This window comes from Antechinus flavipes, chromosome 3 (genome assembly GCF_016432865.1).
Source record: "Antechinus flavipes isolate AdamAnt ecotype Samford, QLD, Australia chromosome 3, AdamAnt_v2, whole genome shotgun sequence".
Lineage (NCBI taxonomy): Eukaryota > Metazoa > Chordata > Mammalia > Dasyuromorphia > Dasyuridae > Antechinus > Antechinus flavipes.
Window position 1 is genome coordinate 214,307,402 of NC_067400.1, and position 26,147 is coordinate 214,333,548.

The 26,147-nt window shown below is 31.0% G+C and overlaps 1 protein-coding gene across 1 annotated transcript in view; it reads left to right on the forward strand.

Moving 5' to 3' along the window:
- Positions 1 to 26,147, forward strand: part of ANOS1 (anosmin 1) — a 238,575-nt gene that overhangs the window by 198,987 nt on the left and 13,441 nt on the right. Inside the window, exons 8-9 of the mRNA XM_051984561.1 lie at positions 1,587 to 1,731; positions 7,163 to 7,309. Coding sequence (XP_051840521.1) covers positions 1,587 to 1,731; positions 7,163 to 7,309 — 292 coding nt within the window. The remainder of the gene's footprint in view (positions 1 to 1,586; positions 1,732 to 7,162; positions 7,310 to 26,147) is intronic.

The window sequence follows — 26,147 nt, forward strand, 5'->3', positions numbered from 1 at the left end:
ATTCTGTATATCCAGATTTAATTTATATCCTTATCTTTAATCCCAAATCCTCAGTCTTCTTTTATATTTCTACCTGAATGTTCTGTTAGCATTTTAAATTCAAAATTTTATATAACACAAAACCCATCATTTCCACCATTAAATATTATTGCATCACTCTATTTCTGACAAGGGCACAATCATCGAGTTGCTGAGTTTGTGCTTATTTCTTTCTCCGCACCCCCCCTCCACCCCATATTTAATATGTTGTTAAGTCCTATCCATTCTATTTTGAAAACATTTCTTAGGGCTTTTCTTTTTCTAGACTCATATTACTGAAACCATAGTTCAGGTCTAGTATATTCTTTAATCATTTATTTTAATGTCCTCTTAATTAATCTCCTTGCCTCTTCTTCAAAGTTTTGTTCATGTAACTACTAAATAATCTTGCTAAACACAGACCTGATAATGCTACTTCCTTCTTCAAAAACTTAGAATGGTTTCCCTTATTGCCACTAAGATAAAATAGAAACTCCTAGAACTTGCCTTTATGGATGCCCATTCACTCACTTTGTTTGCTGTACCTGCTGTACCTGTGTCTGCTGTGTCTGGTATGCTCATGAGTCATTTCTCATATTCAGAATTCTTTTTCTTTTTTATCTTCACCTTTGTGAGTCTTTATATTTTTTTCTTTTCCCTTCCTTTGCCACATACTTATTGTATCATCCTGGGAAAGTCTTTATTAGCCTAAGCAACTCTCTAAAACTCTTTGTAGAAGTGGTCCTAACCTATTTCATTTGAGTTCCATCATCTGAAAGTTTCTTATATAATTTAAGCCACCTGAATCATTCTTCCTGTTTTCTATGCTCAACTTAGAAATCATCTTTTCTAAGAAACATTCCTTTAGGCATTAGTGCTCTCCTCCTCTTTCATTTTCTTTTTATGTATTTTTCTATTTGCTTGTTGTATTAGATTGAAAATCCCTAAGCTCCTTTAAGCAGAGATTATTGATTTATGTAACCATAATTCTTAGCTTTCACATAATTTGTCTAATTTGAATTTGAGTCAAATTACAAGAAGAAAAACTCATGAGGATTTTTGAAAGATCAAATCAGTAGGTAGTATTATTTCTTATAATTTAAACCTTTCAATGAGCAAATTATACAATCATAATGTTCATATTAATTTTGACCTGAATTTATTTTAATATCTTGAATAATTGAGGAAAGATTGATTCAATTAGTTATATTTATTGAGGCATAGCTTTATGGCAACTCATACAAGTTTATTTCATATTTAAGAATTTCAAGGACTAAAAATAATTATATTTCATTAATTGAATTTATTTCTAACAACCAAAAGATATATATTTTAAAATTTTTGGGTTTTGTCTTTTGTTTTATTCCTATATTTAGTTTCTTTTAAAAGATGAAATAGAATTTAAGAGAGATTAACATTAAAGGCCACATTGAAATGTTATCACTAGTGAAATGTTTTATCTTTTGTTCCCTAAGAATAATATTTTAAAATTAGTAGATCTCTAGTCTATGAAAATTAGAATATTTCTAATGTTTACATTTTTTTGCTTATGTTCTTTTCAATTATAGTCTCAAAATTATGTGATCCTGGAAAGTCTTCAGCCAAACAACAACTATATGGTGGAAATACAGGCTATAAGTTACTGGGGACAAGTACGCCTAAAAAGTGCTAAGGTGTCTTTTTATTTCACTGCTACACAAGCAACAAGTAATAGTAAGTATTTCATATTTTCCTTAAGACAGTGAAATCTTTAAAATAAATTATAAAGATATCGAAAGGTAAAAACAGGTAAAATTTGGAATGGTATTCTTAAGAGCAAATAGCAACAGAGATATGTCACCATTGCACTTTAAATGTCGTATCCAAAGTAAATCAAATTGTAAATTTTTATGGTCCCATTTCAGAAAAATAAGAGGTACTAATCATTATGCCACATTCATTTTGGAAAGAAAGTGATAACATTTTTTGTATTTTTCTAAAGTGGATAATAATTGTCACTTCCATGTGACTTATCAAGTAGTTCTAGATAGACTGGGAAAATGTAAAAAGTCATGTGCCAAAAACTTTATTAGATCATCACTTCCAAAGAAATATATTTCTTGAGTTAATTGAATCTGGTTATCTGGATCTGGATAATGAAGTGGAAATAGTTTGAATGTAAATAGCCAGAAGTATAAATAACAGCTTATTGACCATTAGAAAACTGGTGATTAATTGTGCTTAGTGCTGGTGATTCCAAAACAGGAAAAATACAGCCCTTGTCCTCAAGAGGTTTATAATCTAATAGGGGAGACAACATAAAAACAAATAAATACAAAGCAAGCTACATAAAGGATAAATAGGAAATAACAAAGGAAAGGCACCAGAATCAAGTGGTTGAAACTGGAATTTTAGTAGAAACTTTAAGTCAGGAATGTCAATTGTCAGAGTTGAAAAAGTAAGAAAAAAAATGCCTGGAGTTGAGTTGGAATATCTTATTTGAGGAATAACCAGGAAACCAATGTTACTTGATCAAAGAGTATATATAGGGAATACATAAGAAAACTGGAAGGATATGAGAAAGCTAGATTATGAAGAACTTCTAATGTTAAATAGAACATTTTGTATTTAGGCAATTGGGAGCTATTGAAGTTTATTGAGAAAGAGGGTTAGAAGATTATTATAGAACAAAAACTGTTATTTAGATTTTGTATTTTTTCATCCACATAGCAACCTTATAAGATATTAATGTCATTTGGAAAAAAGGAAACTGAGGTCTGAAGATATTATTGTCTATAGTGACATAGAGTTCTTCCTGCCTCAAAATACAGTACCCCATTAATCTATGGTGAGAATTATTGTATTCAGGCTCCTGTTCTTCTCTAGGAATTTATTAATAGTGGTCATCTGAAGAAAGTGCTTCTATTCTGTTATCCATCTTGTAAATATAATTTTAATATTGGGAATTTCAAGTCAGAGAGGGAGATACTGGCACCATGATATGTTAATGAGGGAAACATTTTTTGGATAAATTGCTTCCTTGACTTTATATGACTGACCTTTGTTGTCAATCCCCTTTTCTGAAAGGTATTTAAAAGAACTTTATAGAACTTTAGAATCAATATACCTAAAACACAGTACATATGTAATTCTCTTACCATTTGATAATCTCATATCTGTCTAAAGACTTCTGGTGATAGGGAACTCTGTTTTATGAAAAAAGGCCATCCCATTTTGGGACTATCGTTTTTTGCCCAAATGTTTTTCCCAGTAGTTGCTAATGATTGTAGTTTTACCCTCTGGCACCAAGCAAAGCCAGTCTGAGACCTTTTTGATTTGATAAATTTTTGAAGATAGTAGGATAGCAAGAAGCTTTGATTAAAGAAGCTATTTTCCTTAGACAGTAAGAAGATTTTTAAAAAAAGAAAATTCTAAGACAAATAGAAGCTTATATCAAATAAATCTATTCCCATTCCCCTTACATATAAAAGGATAAGAACATGAATTTTTTTCTCTGTACTCACCTCCTTAAAGTACAGTATAATAAAAGTGTCATATAAAAACCACTATTCTAAAAAGACAAAAGTTGGCATATATAAGTCAATCTTGCTAAAAATATATATCTTTTTAATTAACATGACAGGAATGCCCTTTGTAGTTATTTTAGGGGAGGAACTCAACCCATAATAAAATATTAATTTCAAAATTTGGGGCATTAAAATGTATTTCTCTCTCTCTCTCTCTTTCTGTGTGTGTGTGTGTGTGTGTGTGTGTGTTGTGTGCATGTTCATGTGGATGTTTGTGGATAGCTTTTAATTTCACTGGAGTAGGGCAGCCTTGAAATTACTTATCTATGAAAAGCTCCTTCCAACTCAATGATTCCATCATTCTTGTTAAATCCTTACAGTTAGATAATGAAAGGTTTAGGAAATCTATGAAAAATGGGAAATGATGCAAAGCACCTGCTGTTACATGTATTGTCTGCTTCTCACCAAGTAAATCCTATAAAAAAAAGATTGTTTTTGCTAAGTACTATGCAGAATATAGCTTTGTGTTTTCTGATATTTTATATCTAAATGCTTTTTATATAATCTCATGAATATAGGAGGTTGCTTTTATAAGAACACAACATATTTCATCACAGGACTACCAAAACAAAAGAATAATTACAACTTTGTAGTGTAAGCAAGGGAAATTATATTTCATAGGGAGGAAGATACTAAATGCCACAACATGAATTACTTTTTGAGTTATTTTACTTCCAAGGCTTCAGGCAACTGTGTTTTAATGATAAACACTTCTACACAAATTGCAGCTTTCTTTTTGTGGGAGCTGGTAAAAAGTACCCCTCAAAGCAAGGAAGAGATATATCTCATACCGAGAAGTAATTTACTTTTTAATAAATTTTATTTTATATGTTAATTTCAAGAGCGGTGCTTCCAAGGTTGACAGACTTCAATTTGGGTGAATTTAGAAATAGCATATTTTAATAGTTACTTCATGGAATCTAAATATTCTTCAAGCTGATATTATAAGAATTATAGTATAAATGAAATCTTTTTGGCCCTTCACACTGTAAAGTGAAATAAGAATTTAGAACTTTGGAAACAAAGAACATGAAAGTATGGTCCTTCAAACGTATCTATTTTGTGACCAAGAAAACATGCAGACTGTTTCAGAATATGTCCCTCTGTTAGCCTTGACAAGAATGAATATTATTCTATTTTTATTTTATTTTTTTGCTCAGGAATGGAACTGATAGTTAGAGAGGTAGAAATTATGTAATTCAAGAACCTGCAAAGGACCTTTGAAAAAGGATCTAATTTATCTTTCCTTTATAGTACATACTTGGAGAGTATTAGGAAAAGTGTTTCTAACTAATGCTTTTCTTCTCTGTACTTATTTTTATATTTAGATTAATGGTCATTTGGAGATATTTTAAAATTGACCCTTAGATCTATTGTTAACATGGATTAATGGTCAAAAGTGGATTGAAAAGCTTAATTAATTAGCAAATTATAACAGTAATATCTTTTATTTAGCCAGTAGTAGAGTATTATATATATATATAAAATATGCACATGTGAGCATATGGGTTAAAGTCATTTAATTGATGTGTTACTAGCCCCTAAATACTACCCTTCTCTGTGCCAGAGAGAGTCTAATTCCTAGTTCAGTATACTAGCCACATTGCTTCTCATCCCATCTGATGTTTCCTCTCAAGAGACCGGATGTGTACATAAGTACCAGTTACACTTCTCGTTTTCTTTCCACTAAAATATGGAATGTCAATCATTTGCTTAAACACCGTACAGATTTGTTAAATATTTTGACTGGAGATGACATCCAATGATTTAGAAGTAAATGGCAATGATTTAGTTTGAATAAGGTGCTACTGTTTTGACAAATTTGAAGACAATATTTCCTTCGGTGGAGAGGAGGGATGAAGTTGGCAAATTTTGCTGGTGCTTACAATGAAGTAAGCAAAATGACAAGTATTTATGTCTAATTCCCATCACTTTTTCTTAAAAAGTATTATTGCTATAATTTATATGATTTTTTCTACTATTATTTTATTAACATAATTTATTTAGGCACCTTAGATGGCTACTTTTATTTATTCTCTTCCAAAACTGTGAAAACAGATTATATGATTGGAAGAATATAAATGTATTCATTTATATTAAAAAAAAACTTTAGGAATCATGTAGTCATGATTAAACACTAGCTAAGTGTTTAAATGAGTTAGTAGGAGGAGTTTGGGCCATAAATCAGAGGAGCAATGCTCCATAAATATATAGGTATGTATGTACACACATGTCATATATGTCATTTAACAGTCATATATATTCTGTCAATATATGTACAATATTCATATAAATCAAGTAAACTTTTATGAAATACCTACTATGTGCCAGACACTGAACTGACTGCTAGGAAAATAAAGAAAGTCAAAAGAGAGTCCCTCTTGCCAAGGAACTCACAGTTGAATGGGAGAAAAACATTCAGACAACTATGTACAAAGGACTATATAAAGGATTAATAAGAAGTATTTAATAAAGAGAAGGTACCAGAATTAAAGAATGGAATTGACTTCTTGTAGAAGGGCCACTTAAATTCTGGAGATGGAGAGAATGAGGGAAAATATTTCAGAAATTGATTATAGCCAATGAAAATAACTGTAACCAGTAGATGGAAAATCTAGTATAAGGAATAAAAGGAGGCAAGTGTGACTTTATTACAGAGAACATAATAGTGAGTAAAGCTTAAGATAACTGAAAAAGGTGAGAAGGGCTATGAAAGACTTGGAATGCCAGATGATTTAGTATTTGATCCTGTAGATGTTAGGGAGTCACTAACCTTTAGTGTGACATAGCTAGACCTGAAGTTTAAAAAAATCACAAACATCCAGTAGGTTATTATTATGATCCAGGTGTGAGAATTAAGAGTGGGGCAGTGTCAGAAGAGAGAAAGAAATGTATTTTAGAGATGTTATAAAGAGAAAATTAATAAAGCTTGGCAACAGATGGACATAGGGGGTGGGGTGAGTGAGAGTGAGATGATAATAGAATCTAGGTTTTGAGCCTGTGGGCCTGGAAGAATAGTGGTCTCTCAATTTTGGAATGGGGAGGAGTTTGGGGAGAAAAATCATGAGTTCAATTTAGAATGTTGAGTTTAAGATAACTACAGTATATCCATCAGGAAAGATCTAATATTAGCAAAAGAAGTTCAACAGAGAAGTTAGGGCCACAACTAAGTTCATGGGAACTGTAATAACCAAGGGAAAATAGCTCAGATGTAGAAAAGAAGACCCAGGACAGAGCCCTGAGGGTCACTCAAAATTAGTTGGTATGCCCTGGATGAAGCTCCAGTGAAGAAAACTGACATGGAGCAGTCAATTAGGTAGGAAAAAAAACCAGGAGATACTAATGTCCTACAAATCAGGAAACAAGAAAATATCAGGGGGAAAAAATGGTGACTAACACTGCCGAGGGCTGCAGAGAGAATGAGTATTTTTAAAAGGGATGAAATTCGGCAATTAAAAGATTGTTAGTAACTATTTTAATTGAATGATGATGTTGTTATGCAGACAGTGTTATGTATATAAATAAACATGTATTTCATTAAATAAATTTGGATATTCTACTTGTGTGTTTCATTGTAGAAGATCAGCTAGGAAAAATTAGAAAAGGAGTTACTGAAATACTTCCTCCTTTTCAAAGAAGAAGACCTACTCGCCTTCTGGAAGTTGGCGCTCCTTTCTACCAGGACAACATGCTTCAGGTTAAAGTCTATTGGAAAAAGACTGAAGGTATGTGAACTATTCCTTCCAGAATAATAACTGTGAAATTAAGAAAAAATATATAAATGGTTATACCTCTTATGTGGATTTGCCAACATTAATTTTGACTTGGTGTTATGTATTCAGCCAAGTTCCATGAAAAATCATGATTTTGTTGACTTGAAATAAAAAGTTTCACTCATTGTCTCTATCATTTATAGAAAGATAAATCTAGATTTATCAAGATCTCTGGATTCTGGTATGTTTAGTGACTTGGAGACAAAGCCACTTGTAAGGCCCTTGTAAGAAGGAAAATGTAATTTATAAATATGTTAAAAGGAAAATATTTTATAATATATGTAGGGATAGAGATCAGGCAAAGTCTGGAACTTGAATGGGGAACAAAATCAAAGGGGTCCAGGGAAATAAGGTGGTTAATTTGTATGTGTCTGGAGAGGGGGGTTGAATTTCGCCTATGTCATTTTTGTATAGGATCCACTTTGCATATATTTGTTCCTCAAGCCCCCACTACAAGAGATATAGAAGATCTTTATTATGTTTTAATCTTTCAGTCTGCAATGCAAATGCCATAAAAGTTGAGTATCTAATTAGATTTGGATGTTAAAAAGAAATTAACCTTCATTGCATTACTGAAGTAAGTTGTTATGCACTTTAGTTTAGTGATGTAATCTATATCCCACACATGATTATTTAAATGCATGCTAATTAAGGAAATGAATTTTTCTTAAAGCAGCCTAAAAACATCCATCCAATTAATTAAATGATATAGCAAAAGAATCTGAAATCTGATTCAACTCTTCAAAATATCAATGATTTTATAACACCTTACAACTATTTCCCCTTATACTTTAAGATAATTTATAGAAGTGCTCTAGGACACAACGTTTTTTATGATTATTTGTTGACAAATGACATAACACACTGCATTCTTACCTTTGCTTTACTAGCACAAGACAGTTAACCTCAGGAAACAGTCTCAGAAGAAAGAAATGACCTTACTCTTGGCATTTTTTCAATCTCTACTTTTTCTTCTGAACTTTGTGTCAAGTTTGGTCATATTTTTAGTGACCTGGACAGTTCCAGATTACTAGGGAGCAGAATGAGTTGATAACTAATTTAGCATTGGACATCCAGCATTCATTAATCAGTGACTTGTATCATTAAGTCAAAATAGCTAAAAATGATCAGGTAACTGAGTTATCATTAATCATGCCCATTCTCAATCTCTGACCCATTTAATTCTCAGGGAATGTTTCCTAATGTAGTTTCGATTTTGAATGAGCAACATTTAGACATAATTAAGTTGCTTTCTAATGTGTATGTTGGCCTATGAAAAAGTTTTGAATTTAACAATTTAACCATATTTTCTACAAATATGTTAAAGTATAATTTATTTATTCAAACAAAGAAATGATTATGTGAAATGCTACTGAATGATTGTTCCTTGAACTCTCTAATTGGAGCTATCACTCACTGTATTATTACTTCTTCAAAACAGAATTTCTTTCAAAGATGCACATTTACAAAGAAATTTTGAATATGCTCACATTTTTACAAGCTAAAATTCACTTATTTTTCTGATTTAACATCATTTAATTCTCTAACTCTTCATGTTGAAAATGTAGAGCCAAATTCTCCTTCTTTTCTCCTTCCTCCTTCCTCCCTCCTCCCTCTCTTCCTCCTTCCCTCTCCTCTTTCCTCCCTCCTTATTCGCTCCCTCCCTCTCTCCCCCCTCCATCCCTTCTTTCTTTCTCCCTTCTTTCCTTTCACCCTTTCCCCCTCTCTCCCTCCCTCCCTGTTTCCTTCTCACCCTCTCTCCAATGTTCACATCTGAACTCCTGACTCTGGAGCTAGTGTTCTATCCACTGCATCACCTCAATACTCCTCATTCTTTTACTTTCTATACGTCTTATTTGAAGTGAGAGACACTTGATATGAGATTAGATTCATTTAATAGCAACATTGACATTAATAACTTATATAAGTATATGTAAAAAGGAAGAAGGTCTGAAGGAAGAAAAGGATGAAAATGAGGGAAAGGTACACCTGGCCAAGAAGATCAAAATAATGTGGAATTGTTTTGAGATATATTCTCTTCTATCTGCAAATGCAACTAGAATTGTATTATATTTTTCAATGAGGTTGCCTTCTAAGAATGAGATTACAGTCTAATACTTTTATCTAACTACCAAAAAGAATTTATTTCACATATATTTTCAATAATTTGTAGAACATTGTGTGTAAAAGAATGATACATCACTGTTTTTATGTGAACCCCATAGAAAAAGATGATGATGATAATGATGATGATGATGATGACAAAATAATTAAGTCATGCAGATTTACTTGTGGAAATGGAAGGCTTTATGATGGAAATTAAGGACCAGGTTATTGCCTCATGTTAAGTCCTCACTTTCACTCATTCCACCATAACTTATTCATTTACGAATATTGTTTCTATCTTCACAACTTCTTTCATATATATTTCCTTGTTTCCATTCCAATAGTCACATCCCTCTTCAAACCCTTGATACTTTTTATTTGGATTACTACAATAGTTTTCTCATTATCATCCCAGCTTTAAGTGTCTTTGTACAATTTTTCTTTTATTTTCTTTAAATTTTTTATTAGTTTTTAATATTTACTTTTATAAGATTTTGATTTCCATTTTTCCCACCCTCCCTCACCTACCTCTTCTCCAAGACTCCAACCTGATATAGATTATACATGCCCAATCATATTAAATGCATTTCCACATTAATCATGTAATGAAAGAAGAATCATAACAAAAATAAATAAATAAATAAATAAATTTTTAAAAAGCAAAAGTACCATGTTTCAATCTGCATTCAGCCTCTGTAATTCTTTCTCTGCCTCTGTTTAGCATTTTAAACATATATCTTTTAGAATTGTCTTAGATCATTGTATTGCTGAGAAGAGCAGAGTTTATCAAAGTTGATCATCCACACAATGTTACTGTTAGTGTGTACAGTGTTCTGGTACTTCTCACTTCACTTAGCATCAATTTGTGTAAGTTGCTTCAGGTTTTTCAGAAATCAACCTGCTCATCATTTCTTATAAAACAATAGTATTCCATTTCATTCATATATCATGATTTGTTCAGTCATTCTCCAACAGACATCTCCTCAATTTCCAGTTCTCTGCCATAAAGAGTGCTGTTACAAATATTTTTGTACATATGGCTCATTCTCCATTTTTTATTATTTTGGGGGGATACAGACCTATTAGAGATATTGCTGGGTCAAAGGGAACACACAGTTTTATAGTTAAGATAATTTTTCTAAAGTATTTGTTTGGTTATTTCACTTTTCCTGATTAATGATTTCCAATGACTTTCAATTATATATACAATCAAATATAAAACTTGTTTGGTATTGAAAGCTTTTTATAACATGAATCATCCTAACCTTTCCAATCTTCTTAAACCTTACTCCCCATCATAACTCCCCTCTGTAATCTAGCTATTCTGGCCTACTTGCAATTCCTCAAACATGGCACTCTGATCACCCATTGCTATGCCTTTTTACTGGCTGTTCCTTATGTTTAGTGTGCCATGACCCCTCAGCTCTCTTAGTCTCTCTGATTTCTTTCAAAACTCAGCTCAAATCCCATGTTCTGCAGAGAGCTTTTCCCAGTCCCCTCAGCTATTAGTTAGTGCCTTTCCATTTCCATTTCAGATTACTTTTATCTACTTTGAATGTATCTTCTTTATGCCTAGGTATTTCTATACTGTATTATTCATTAAAATGCACCTTATTTGAGGGTAGGGGCTTCCCTTCTTCCTTAGTTGTATCTTCAGCACAACATAGCATTTAATAAAATTTTGTTGAATATTAACTAATTTGACAAGTCATCATAGAAATTTTATCCTTCAAAAACCTAAAATTAGTGATTGATGTAATATCTACAAGCAAATAGTAGAAATGTAAAGCACATGGCAGTGTAGCAGTAAAAATTTAGCACCTTCTGGAAATTTAGCAATGTGTTGCTTACTTATTATTTTTCAAGAAGTGACAGATGAAATATCCAAATACTACAAATATAGAGTTTAAATATCCTGAATAAATCTAGAGTCAGATTGTACCAGAACAAAGCCATTATATCTAATCTTAACCACTATCTAAAATCATCCAAATGTAGAAGAACCAAACCATTACTAATAACATTTTAAATGAATTCAATATACTAAATACTCATGATCTTTAAGTTGTAAAGAACAAAAAAAATTGTTCAAAATATCAAAACCTTCAAGAAAAGGTAAAAATTATGTGGAAATAGGATAAAGTACCTACTCTCTATTGGCATGTCTGCTAATGGACTTCTATGCTTTTAGTGAAATCATAGATATGAGCTTAAATTTTGTGTAGATATTGGCAGTTGACCCTGAGGTCTTAACACATGCAAAGCATATGTTCTATTACTGAGTTATATCCTTAATTTATATAGATAAATGTGTATGTATACACAAGTTATAAAAATTTTAAACCTACAAATACCTAACAAGACAGAACCTGATGACTTGAGTTGTAAACTAACAGATGATAAATTCCCATACTGTGAATACATATAAACTCCAAAATATTCTTGAAAATACAGGACAGAAGCTATACTGAAATGGTTAACACTCTTGCCCACAAGTGTCTGGTATAACATTAATCCACAAAAATTAAGAACTGTGTTTTACTATGTGCTGTGCTAAAGAATATCCATAACTTCAAGGCACATGTAATGAAACACTTTCAAAAAGAGACCAAGTGGATGATGTGTGAAATTAACAGTCCTTGGCAACAGATTGTATACGGAGAATGAGAAATAGTAAGTAGTACAGGATGACTCTTAAGTGGTGCATTTGAATGATGTGTGTGTGTGTGTGTGTGTGTGTGTGTGTGTGTGTGTGTGTGTAAGTTTAAGGGGGGAAAAGAATAATTTCTGTTGTGTATATATTAAGTTAAAATGATCCCTGGACATCCAGTTTGAGATGTCTGAAAGACATTTGGATAGGGAAGAATAGAGATCAACAGAGAGATCCAGGTAGGATAGGTAGATTGAGGAATCATTAGCTTAGAGATGGTAATTAAATGCTGATGAAATCACAAAGTGAAATAGTATAGAGGGAGAAGAAAAAAGGTTTTAGTGCCACCCTTGAGGGGCACTTAGGGTGTGATCTAGAAGAAAAACCCAGCAAAAGACATGAAAAAATAGGAGAACCTAGAGAATGTGGAATTCTGAAATGTTTTAACATCTATATGAATTTCACATGAGATCTCTCTTTCCCTTGAATAATAATATCATTTTAGTGTTAGAAAAGAATTTGGAAACAATCTTGTCCAACACCCTTATTCCAGGGATGAATAAATAGAGATCAAAAGAGATTAAGTGATTTTTTCAGTGTCATGTGGCAGAGCCATAATTAGATTTCTTCAAAGTTAGTGTTTCTTAACCTTCACAATATTGTTATTTTCTCCTAAAATTCCTTCAATTTTTTTTCCTTTCATTATTTCTTTGGTTTTATAATCAAAGCACAATGATATTTATAGCAAAGGTGATTATTGTAACAATAGAGAAGGTATGAGAGCAAAATATTTCAAGAAACTCATCTGCAGACCCTATGTACACTAGTGAATTTCAATTTTAAAAAAATTCTACAGACATTTAAAAACGTATCTCATATTCATTGACATTACTCTCATGAAGATATATAGTTTTAAAAATGTATGCATACATACATAAATATCTTTATTCTGTAGAAAAATGCCTTCTAAGTAGATATATTATTCTATAAGGATATGAATGCAACATGGAATCCACAATACTAATTCATTTTTTGTCAGTGAAAGGAACTTTTTGTGGCTCGAATTTTTTGGCCAGTTGGACTGTTTGAAATTAGAAATGTTGGACTATTTAAGCAATTAGAGCCATCTCAAATAATTTAAAGTCATTTTCATAAATAACTAAATATTCTTGGAAAAGAATATTTCTAGTAGTGGATAGTCTGAAAGGGCACACTTGATGGGATTAAGTTTTTGTGATACAAGATGAAGTAGAAAATAATCCCATCCAGTAATGAAGGTCAAATTGTGAGAATAAAGAATTTCTTATATTCCTCATTTCTCAAAATTGATTAGTGGTTAGGATGTTTAGGGTTTTGACTATTCAAGCATAAAACCCTAATATTTTATAAACTTTCCTTGAGATTTCTAAGTGAGAAAACTTCAAAAATTAACTTTTATTGTTATTTAAAATGGTGCCTTGAATTATTTAACAATAACAAGTAAAATATTAGGCTATTTTAATTCATTGGAAAGTTTTATATTATATATTTTGGAAAAATCTCTCAGAAATCCATTGATTGTAAAATATTTAACAAAAATAACTTAGATAATATTTTTTCTTTCATTCAGATGCATTCCATAATTTTATGTCATTATTTTACTAACATTTTTTGATTTTTTTGTATACATTAATTAATTTTTTTTGTATACATAATGGATTAGCATGGGGCTTATATGAAGTAAGAGGTTAGGTCTTCATGTGAAGAAATAGAATTCTTCAAACCTGTGTCTACTCAGTTGAGATATATCATGAATTAATGGATGAATGAATGGAAAAAATAAAAACATATATTAAGCTCCTGCTATATGCCACACATTATGTTAAGTGTAGGAGAAACAAGCGTTAGTTCTTGAAAAATATACATTCTAATACAGGAAAACTCCGTAAGGACCATGCATAGGTGAAGGGGCAGGTCAATTCTCCAAGAGCCTCCACAGCTGTGAATCATAACATCTGAAGGAGTTGCAAAGCAGCCTTAACTGACACAGGTGTTGCTTGTGGTTTGGGAATGAAATAAATTGGAAGCAAGAGGAAAGAGGAAGGAGGTCAGGCAACACAACTGCCTCTCATTCTCCTTGTATCATCATCATCCTCCTCTAACATGAAGAAATCCATTCTACAGGTTTGAATTAGACCTCCAGCAGCCATAAGCAGGTGGCTCCCATATCACAACAGAAATTAAGACACTTAATGAAAGTGATGGCCAGGCAAGGGAATGCTAGGGAAATAAGATTGCTGAGTGATGCATATTATAGTCAGATGGCCTGCACTTTCCAGGAACAATGATGGCAAGGCAATAATATCAGCAGCAGTAGTAGTGTTAGTAGTAGTAGTTGGTGGTAGTGGTGGTAATTATTACTACTAGTAGCAATAGTTGTAGTAGCAGTAGTAATAGATAGCATTTATGTAATACTTAAGATTCACAAAATGTTTTACCAATATCTTATTTTTATCTTTCCAACCCTGGGAAGCAGAGACAATCATTTTCCTCACCTTACAAATTAGGAAATCAAGGCAGGGAGATATTAAATAACTTGCCCAGAGATCCACAACTCATAAATATCTGTGACATAATGTGAATTCAGTTCTTCCTGTGTCCAAGTCCAGTTTTCTATTCACTGCCCACTTACCTGCCCCTATTTATTGGTTTGATTAAAATACCCAGTGGTAAATGATGTGAAGTATTTCTGACTGGCCAGATATAGGATATTGATTAAGTATATACTCAATTACCCACTCACTAATTAATACAATGTATGGAATTAGTACCACGGCTTGATAAATTAGTTCTTTCAGGCATTAAAGGTATTTTTTTCTAGAGGTCTAATTCAGAGGTGATATTTCAAGTGGAAGCTAGCAGGACAGCATCAAGATAGATGGAAATAATTGTACTGGACATATGGATGAGAAATGAGGTATATCTTATCACTACTGTTCATCTGTAGAAACAAAATTCACTGTTTCTTTATCCTTGGAAAATTGAATCTTTATCCTTGGAAAATACCCTGTGCTTCCAGGCTCATTTCAAAAAAAAAAAAAAAAAAGGCACCTTTTACCCTTATATTACGATGAATTTTCTATTGTTCATATTATTTTTAAGTAGAAATCACAACTGCTTCCATGTGTGGAACTTACAGATTTGATAGGATCTCCTTCCAAGAATAATAGCTCTTTTGACATGACTCTTTCAATAAATCATAATTCTGATGTGATTTGTACAGATGTTTTTAAATTTTGCTCAACTATTTTCTATATTTTCTGTTTCTATATTTTAAGTAACTAGAAAATCCTAGCCCACATGCACCATTGTAATGGCATATTTTCAATAAAATAATAAGCAGAAAATATTTAGATTAGCAATTTTTAGACATGAGCAACTGTCTCACTAACAAATTATGTACTGCCTAGTATAGTGTTAAGGAAAAAAATAAATTTTTATTGGTCTTTTTTATATTACCTAAAATTTCCCCCATATCTGTCTTTTTTCCTTCTCAGAGTACCATACCATGTAATAACTATAATTTTTAAAAGAAAACAAAAAGAGAAAAAGAAAAATCAGCAAAAATGATCGATACATTGAAAAAAATCAGAAGATATATGCAATATGTAGATCTCATAATTCTTCAAAGAAGTGGGAAAAACTGTCTTCTAATATCTCTTCTTGAAGAAATGTTTGCACTTTCAAATTCAGCTATTTTCTTTCATTTTTCTTTTGTGATTATTGTTCTTTAAAATTGCTGAAATCATTGTGTATACTGTAATTTTGGTTCTACAAATTTCACTCTGCATTAATGTGTGTGTGTATCTTTCCATGTTTTTATCTATTCATCATACTAGTCATTTCTTACAGAACAATTACATTCATGTACCAAAATTTGTTTAGTTATTTTTTCAATCAATATACATCTACTTTCACAAAAAAAGTGCTGCTATAGATAAAGTCATGTGTATGTTAGTTTTTTTTTTCTTACCAATAATTTCTTTAGCGTCTTTGTCTAGTGGTGGAATTTTTAGGTCAAAAAATATATAATTTTTTGTCATTTTATTTGCATAATTCCAAGTGACTTTACAAGATGGCTTGTAAAAAAACTGATTTAAGTTTTTTAAAGAAAATTCTTTTATATTATCAATTATTATTAATGATTATTCTTCTTTTAAGAACTGTTTATATTTTTTGATCATCTATTGAGTAATTGAATTTTTACTGTCATTAGTGAATCCAAAGACATGATGTATAGAAATTGAAATCTGTATGGTGTGATTTAAAAAAAAAAAGATGACAGTTCCCAATCAAATGCTATCTTTAAGTTTATTTATGGTTTTCAGTAATTTTTTACTATCTACTTAGTAAAGTATAAACCCTTTTGCTTAACATTCAAGGACTTCCACAGTCATATGCTGAGCTATCCTTCCAATTTTATTTTTTATTACATTGCTTAGAAATTATTTTTAAGGAGATTGTATTTATTTATCTTAATACACATGCATTTAATACACATTGCTTAATGAATCATGGTGGGAGGGAAAAATCAGAACAAAAGGAAAAAACAATGGGAGAGAAATAAAAACAGAAAAAAGAAGTAAACATAGCATGTATTGATTTACATTTCAATTGCCATAGTTCTTTTTCTGGATGCATATGGTATTTTCTGTCCAAAGTCTATTGGGGTTGCTTTGGATCATTGAACCACTGAGAAGAACTAAGTCTTTCGTAGCTGATCATTACACATTCTTGCTGTTATTGTGTACAATGGTTCTGCTTGTTTCACTCAGCATCAGTTCTTTTAAATCTTCTCAGGCCTTTCTTAAAATCAGCTTGTTCATCACTTTTTATAGAACGATTATTTTCCATTACTTTCATATACCACAACTTGTTCAGCCATTCTATAATTGATGAAATTCATTCATTTTCCAATTCTTTGTTCACAAAAAGAGCTACTACAAACATTTTGCACATGTGGGTCCTTTTCCCTCCTTGATGATTTTTTTTTGGGATACAGACCCAATAATAGCACTGCTAGATCAAAAGGTATACACAGTTTGATAGCCCTTTGGGTAAAGTTCCACATTGCTCTCTAGAATGATTGGATCATTTCACAACTGTACCAACAATGCATTAATGTCCCAGTTTTCCATATTTATCATTATCTTTTCCTGTCATTTTAGCCAATCTGAGAAATTTTAATCTCAGACTTGTTTTAATTTGCATTTTTCTAATCAATAGTGACCTGGAGCACTTTTTTCATGACTATAGATAGCTTTAATTTTGTCATCTGAAAATTGTTCATATTCTTTAACCATTTATCAGTTGGGTAATGATATGTGACACTATTTTTTCTAGTTAATATCCAATGCGTCTTTCCTTCACGAATCTGCCTGTTTTCCTACTTTCTAATCTTTGCTGATCTGTTTCATATTCATGGAATATCTTTGCTTTGCTTTTCTTGCCTATTGAATTGCCATCCACTTTTCAAAATACAACTTGCATCTAGTTTTCTCCACAAAGCCTTCCTTGATGTCCTATATTCAGTAATGACCTTCCTTGAGCCTTACATAATATGTTATTTTGTAACTAATGCACTTATTATGGACATTATAAGGACATTATGCTTGTATTGATGTATTGGTGCCATAGCTTCCCCACCAAACCATAAGCTTAATGAGATCATAGATGGTATCTTAGCTAAAATTTATGTCCCTACAAGTTTATAATATAGTACTGTAGTAGGAATTCAGTACTAATGCTGAATGAATGAGTGAATGATAGAAGTGGTCAAAGAAATATTAGCATTTTTCAAGGAATATATTCACCTCCTTTCCTCCACTACAAATATACTTTCTGGGTAGTGTTTTTGTTTTTCATATTCATGGAACAATTTAATCTTTTTATCTCTGGCTTTTTTTAACATTATCTTATTATGTTTTAAGTCCCAATCTAGTGCTAAATCATTGAAGAAATAAAATGTTTGGTATATTGAATACTTCCACTCTGAGTACTGTAACTGAAACAAAATAAGGCATTAACCCTTCTAGTTGAAGTTAAAGCAAGGGAAATAATAAGGTAGGCCTTGACTCGTCTTGATATACATAATATATTTGGATGCATTTTCTTCCATCTCTTATAAAATCTTCAGAAAACAATCAATATTTTCCTTATATTAAAGAAACATTAGTTGGGCATCTAGGCAGTGTGGTGGATAGAGCACCAGCTCTGAATTCAGAGGGCCTGAGTTCAAATCTGATCTCAGACACTTAATACTTCCTAGCTGTGTGACTCTGGGCAAGTAACCCCAACTGTCTCAGCCAAAAAAAAAAAAAAAGTTTTAAACAGAATGATTCATAGCCATCTGGATAAAATTCATACCACTGTTTGTATGTAATTAGAAAATAACAGAATGTACTAATTTTAGGCCTCTCTTTACTTAAATATGTATTTGAAGAGCTGGTTATTCATTTTTTTTCACATGATAGGCTATTGTGTTTGCATCAAAAACATCATGAGTATCATAAGATTATAATACTCTCACTCTGAAATTTTGAATCTTCTGAAGTTTTGTGATTTCATTGGAAGATGAACAAATACAACAAATGTTACTTTTTGGGGATTCATAAAACTGGCTAAATGATGGTATATTCAAAGAAGCTAAAAGTGATCTGAGAGGTCCATTTTAATTACAGATTCATTGTAATAATAAGGCTGATCAACAATCAATAGATTTTGTTAAGGAATAACTGGGCATTTATAGCAGTATATTAGGGAAGAAACCTTTTCTAGTCAAATGTTTCTTTGCTACTTACAGTGAAATTGCAAAAAAAAAAAAAACAACAACAAAAAATCATGTTGTGCCTAAAAGAGCATCAGATGATAGCAGGAGCATGGCCTTAGAATATTTGTAGCCTGATGTAATAATGTAAAGAGAGTCTTCATTTAACTATATCTTTGAAGGATATGTGAGAGAAATAAAGAGAAGAGTTTCCTTATGGGAAGGATGATATTGAAAATTAGAATTAATTATTTAGAGAGGGTAGAATTTCATTTACTTGAGTTATTTTAAAATTTATTTGGATAACATGACTTAAATACAAAGATTGCTTGAAGCCATAGGATAAGACTTAATGATCCCACAATCTTCCTCTAATCCTATGATTCTATGCAGCAATTAAAGTGAGTATGCTTTTGATATTACCCGAGATAATTGCAATAGTTTATTTATATAAAATGGTACGCTTGTCATATATTGTCGAAAAGTCTTTATATAATGTGATCATTTTTAATGTTTCAGCTTAAGGATATTTTATACTAATAATGACAAACCAAAATGAATGTAAATTTGTATTAAAAATTTCAAATACTTTAATTAGACTAAATCACTTTATAATATACAACTTTTCTTTTCAAAGGAAACCTATTAACTTTGGCTAAATTGTGATTTTTCTCATATATGTGTACTCATCTACATATGTACATATGAATTTTGCATATATATAAACATATATATTATAATTTTAGTTTTAATTGAACAAACTTTAAAATTACCTCTTTTGAAAGATAGTTGGTAAAAAGCACAATGAATGTGAGTAATTTAATTTGGTATACTTTGGAATCTATGATGGGATTTTATTTTTCATTTTAAAGTCATCTGCTTCACATATAAATTAATAATATAAACCATCTTTTTCCTCCTGTCAGTCTTGTCATAGTCTTGGTGGGCCTGTCATTTCATTTTACTTTTACCAAAGGTTCTTTTATTGTATGATACATTACATTCAAGTTGTTTTGGGATTTCTGTATATTGTGTTCTTCATCCAATTTAGTATCTCTTGTTTTTCTCCCATATAGTTTCCTCCCACATTGAAATCAATAGTAGCTAAATATGTTTGAAATTTCATTTAAGTTATTTTCTTTAGGATTTCTTTAAAGGGAAAACAGAGTTGATTACAATGTACTTTAAAATGAATATTTTGTTCAAGTACAATTGCAAATGATAAAAGCTTGTCCTTTAAAATGTTCTGAAAAGTTTTAAAAACAAGTATTTCAGAAAACAGAGTATTATTGTTTGTGTAAAAATGTGTAATTGTTGTGTAAAAGGTAAAAGTATTTACCTTTACTCCATATTCAGCAAAACACATTTATATTCTTCAGACTATATTAAGGACATCTAGGAAACTTGTTTTATTCCATATGAATTATATAAGTGCTTCTAGGCATTGTGGTATTTAGGATACTACAAAATCATATTCTTATCACCATCCTACCTTTTATCTGTGGATTACTTGTTGGAAGCAATAGAGTTTTTAAACTTTAATTTCTTATATCTAGGAAAAGGTACCATATCTACTTGTATCTAGAAGGTACCATGCTTTATATGCAAATCTGATTTACAAAAACCTATAGTAAATTCCCAATATTGAATCATCAATTATTTACTTTTTCTCACACAACAATTTGAGTACTTTGGTGAATGTTCAAAATGCATGTTACATTGCACTCCATCTACAAATCAGTTACAGTCTGAAGTGCATACATGTAAATGAATTTTGATATTTATACATATAACTGGTTTGAATCTAGTTTCTTCAATAATCCAGAGACTCTAATTTTAAATTCAAAATGGCACTACTTTGAGGAGGAATATCTTACTTTTCACTGTCCCAAAAGGAATTCATTGGGACATTTCATGTATAATTTATAAAGAAAAATATATTTTGTGCTCATTTTACCGAACAATCCATGAATTCATTTTTCAGTGATTTATTACCCTGCTGGTGATTATCTGCTATTATTTGTGGTTTCATAAAGAAGGAACATTGTCCTAATAGCAAACTCATTAATAAAGGTTCTCCATAAATTATTTAAGTAACATAAAAAAAACAATTATTTTTCAGCCCATGGTTTCTGTTCTTTTCTTGTCTTATTTCCCATTGAAAATGTATATAATTAAACAAAGAGGACTTTCCAATAAGATTAGGAGTAAGTAAAGATGCCCATTATGTTAGAAATAATAGCTAGAGAAATGAGAGAAGAAATAAAGAAAATAAGAATAAACAAAGAGGAAATAAAGACATGACTTTTTAAAGATAATTTACTTATAGATCCCTAGAGAGGAAACTAAAAATTTAATGAAACAATGTTTGGTAAAGTTACTGGATTTAAAATAAATCCTTATCAATCACCAGCATTTCTATATAGCTCCATCAAAACCAGCACAAAGAGACAAAAAGATAAATTCTACCTATCAAAACATTCAATGATTATATAAAAGCAAAATATTCTTTATCAAAATAAATACAGTAATAGAGGTTTGGAGGGATATTAATTGTTCATGAATAAGGTGAAGCAATACAATAAAAATAATTAATTAATACTCCATTAATTGTCACTGATTTTTTTAAACTAGTTGAATAAGTTTCTCATATATTTCATTTTTATGAAATGTTTCAGATAATTAATTTTTTGTATACTATTCTTCTGAGAATCATATCACAAGTTAATATTTGATATAAATGTATTTTTTAATTGAAATACCTGACAGAAGAGCCAAAGAGTAGTTTTGAACTAAGATCTTCATAGGTAATCAATAAAAATCACAATCAAATAAAGTATAGTTCTTGAAGTTTTCTGATATACAAAGCAGTGTTAGAATCCTTACAAGGTATTAAGTCACTAGAATTGATAGAAATAATACTTAAGTTTACACCTTTGAGAGTTTACACATTAACTTACGCATTCGGGAGATTCACAAGTCAGAAACCCACAATCCCACTCTCTCAAAGGAGGAGTCAATTTTTGGGTTCACACCTTTAAGAGATCATATATAAGGAGCTCCTGGAATCAGAAGTAAGTAAGTTGAAGAGATTGAGAGCCAGAATTCAGCCGGGAGATTTAGAGCCACGATTTAGAGAGAGCTGGAGGCTGAAGCTTGCAGAGGCAAAGGACTAGCAACAAGAGCTCTCAGAACCAAGGAAAGCTTACCGGGCTATTTTGGAAGAGACAATTAAGAACTGGATTTTAACTTCTGGCTGTATTTGAGGTGATTATTACTCTGAACGGAAACTTAGGCTGCCTCCAGAAAACCTTCCCAAGAAACCTACTCCCAGAGAATGATTATATTTTTGAAAAGAAGAGAACACCACAAAGTAGCAAAAAGATTATAAATAACATTATCTAGGTAAAATTAATTTGAGAAATTTAAGTAATAAAAATAAATGTACAAATAGTCTAAGTGGAATAGTTTAATGTAAATTTATATTTATATTTTTATTCAGGATTACTACATTGTTTCTCTAATTAATCTCACAACTTATTAGAAAACATCTCCATTCTGTGCTATCATTCTGGAATTTTAAATGGGGAAATTATATTTTCATCTTTAGTATTTTAAATATATTTTGCATCATTTTTTCACAAATTGTTATTTTCTTTTCCTCCCAAGCCAAAATTATAATTATTTTATCCAATCTTTTCTACTCTCAACTTCCCAAAATGAGTACAGAAGTTATGCATTATTATTTATGAGAAAGTCTTCATATATTTGGCAAGTTCAGAATAGTTTAAAATATACTCAGACTTTTTTTTAGAAAGTGATATTTATAGTTGAAAAAATAAATCAGAATATGCAACTTCAGTTTGTATGATCAGAAGCAGAAATGTAGTTTGCAGGAAAGACATTTTAAAGAAATAATCATTAATTATTCCTCACTATGGAAGATGTAGCTTCTTGAACAAGATACAGATGTTTAGTACAATGACTGGCACATAGTAGGCAGTTCATAAATATTTAGTTATTGATTGACAGGACTGTTATAGTGCTTAAGGCAGTTGATATTCAATATGGCATATAGAATGGATTAGAAGGAAAATATGCATAATGCCCCCAGTGCATGTATGGGGACATGTTGTAATGGACAGTATAATCTAAGGAAGAGGTATGAACAAATGGAAGAGAGTACATAAAAACAAAATACATATGAAATATTCTGTTTTTACTAATTTGGTACACAGTTGCTTTGACAGAGAATTAGGAACCTTAATAATGCTTCTAATTAAACTAAAATCTGAGAGGAAATTGAGCAAGGAGGCAAATTTACTAGATGCCAGAATGTCTATCTTTTTTTTATTATGTATAAGATCCAGGCAGCTCCTTAGCCTAGAAACCTCCAAGGCTAAAACTGAAGTATTGTGATTGAGCAGAGAAAATTCCCCTTCACTCTGTTTATAAAAACTAATCTCTGAATTTTGAAAATTTTAAATTTCTTATAACTTGAAAAATATTTAATAAATATCAGTAGAATTTTCCTGAGTATCAAAAATGTAAAAGCAAAATTAACCAGTCTGGTAGAGGAGACATATGAACTTGATAACTTGTGGGAAACTAATTATATATGTGTGTGTATATATAAGTACACACACACACACACACACACACACACGCACACAACTTTGTAAGTACTCAAACTTGGAAATATCTAAGACTACACACTTTGAAATATATCCAGATAATCACAAAATGATCTAAGTCATAATTCTATCAGTTGGAAGCATGTTTAACTTGGTGTTTATTAATAACCGATACAGGAATAGAATGAATTTAAATTAAATTGATATTATTAGCATGATAAAGTAATGTTATTAAATTGGTGGTCTCTCAACTCTTTTTCAGCCCCATTCAGAGTCTAAATACTATTTTTTACTTCTTTATGCTTCAAGTGTATAAAATTAGAAAATGTATTAAAAAAAAACCAGTACAATCTATCTCCACTTTTTAAAGAAGATTAGCTAATAAAAACCAGCTTTCTCACTAAGGAGAACAAAATAACATTGTAAATGCTTTATTCAGCAAACATTTCATATTTGTCAAGTGAGAGTTATAAAGTTTTGAAATGTAAAATCCTTCACAACATCCTTTTAAGGAATATTGGGTTTGATCATCATAGAAATTATTATTAAAATAGTGAGAAACAATAGATAAAAACATCTATATAGAGATGGATAACAAAATGAATTGGTAGATTGGCAAGAGGTGCAATTAATTCTGACATTCTAATAATCTTTAAAGAAGAAAAAGAAGGAAAAAATTAAAAATATATGTGTATGGGGGGTTACAGCTCTATAATTTCTGCTTATAAATTCAGAGTTTGAGGTTGGTATATTTCTTGAATGTGGGAGTTCTGAGCTCTAATAGAACAATCTAGTCACATGTCTGCAATGTTGTTTACAGTGAGACTCTGGAAACTAATAGATTGGTTAAGGAAACAGGAAGTCAAAAATTGAATAGTTCAAAGTTCCCCTGTTGGTCAGAGTGGGATAGAGCCCATTAACAATCCCTCTAATTCCAGTCAAGTTAAGTTAGAATAAGACCTGGTGTTTTTTAAAATTTAAGATTATTAAAATTTTGCATTTTGTTTTCTCTCAGGTTTTTTTTCCCCCTTTTGATTTTTCAAAAATTTTTCTTGTGCAGCAAGATAACTCTATAAATATGTATACATATATTGGATTTAAAATATATTTTAACATATTTAACATGTATTGTACTACCTGCCATCTAGGGGAGGGGGTGGGGGAAGGAGGAAAAAATTTGGAACAGAAAGTTTGCAAGGGTCTATGTTGAAAAATTACCCATTTATATGTTTTGTAAATAAAAAGCTTTAATAAAGTAAAAAAAAAAGATTATTAAAGTTTTGGTTATGTGAAATACAGTGAGGATATACTGTTAAGTATTATTCATAAAAAGTTTCACAGCAGAAGTCATATCAAAGGTATCATCAGAAAGGTACATGATGAGTAAAGAGCAAACTCTGTCGATGGAAAGGATGAGAAATATCTAATGAACAGTATTTATGCTCCATTGATGTCAATGGACGGTCTCAAAATTTAAAGCAATCACTCTAATGTGTTGAGGGACTATTTAGATGTGTATGGCCTCAACATGTGATAGGACAAGAATAAGATGGCAAATTGTGAACTTCATTGTTAGAGGGATTCTCCATAGCAATGAGATCATAAATCTCTCAGTGAAGTTTTCCAACTGTAGCTCCACAGTGCACTGCACATAAATTATTAAATTTCTGCACATTAAATGCTGAGGATTTTTTGCAGTGCTATTTCAGTAAAAATAACTATTTAGAAAATGGACAATGAAATGTATGGACAGCCTTAGTATGACTTTTCTGGAAAATGCACCTACACAGTAATATATACACTGGAGCAAAGAATGAAAATATTCCAAATTTGAATTTTGCTGGTTCATAATTTATAGGTAATCTTAGTGAATGAGCAATGAACCCCAAATTGAGCTGATAATAACTTACCTATAAGCTGCCAATATTATGTGAATATGTTTTAAACTCAAAGATTACTAATTTTTCTCTAATATGGAACAGTAATTCACAAAAATTCTGCTCTCCTGCTTCCTTTCACCATGGGGTTAATATGGGATTTTTTAAAAATATAAGTATATTTTATTTACAAGGTATATGCATAGGTAATTGTTCAGCATTGACAGTTGCAAATCCTTTTGTTCCAACTTTTTCCCTCCTTCCCTCCACCCCTTCCCCCAACATGAGATTTTTAAAGCTAAACTAACAAAGCATAAAATTTAAATTCATTTGTAACCATTTACTGATGGTCCTTTACATGTGAGACCTTTATGTAATAACAAACAATGAGTGGATAAACTATTAGAGACATATTTCTGTTGATATTCTTACTGTTAAAGACAAGATTACAAAAAGAAATTATAGTTCTTTAAATGGAAGCAGAACTCACAGGTTTTCTTGAAGTTGCAAATGAAAAAAGTGTGGAGTTGGTTTCCTCGTGCTGTGAAACATCACTATGTGCAATTCGTGGTTATCAACTTTCAATGCTTAAAATATATAGTGTATATAAAAATCTGAGGTAAAGAATGAAATAAAGGAATTCTGTGAACATATTGATAAGATTCTGTATACAAAATCATCTAGTGCTTTGAGTGCTCAGTGATTCCCATAAATAAAG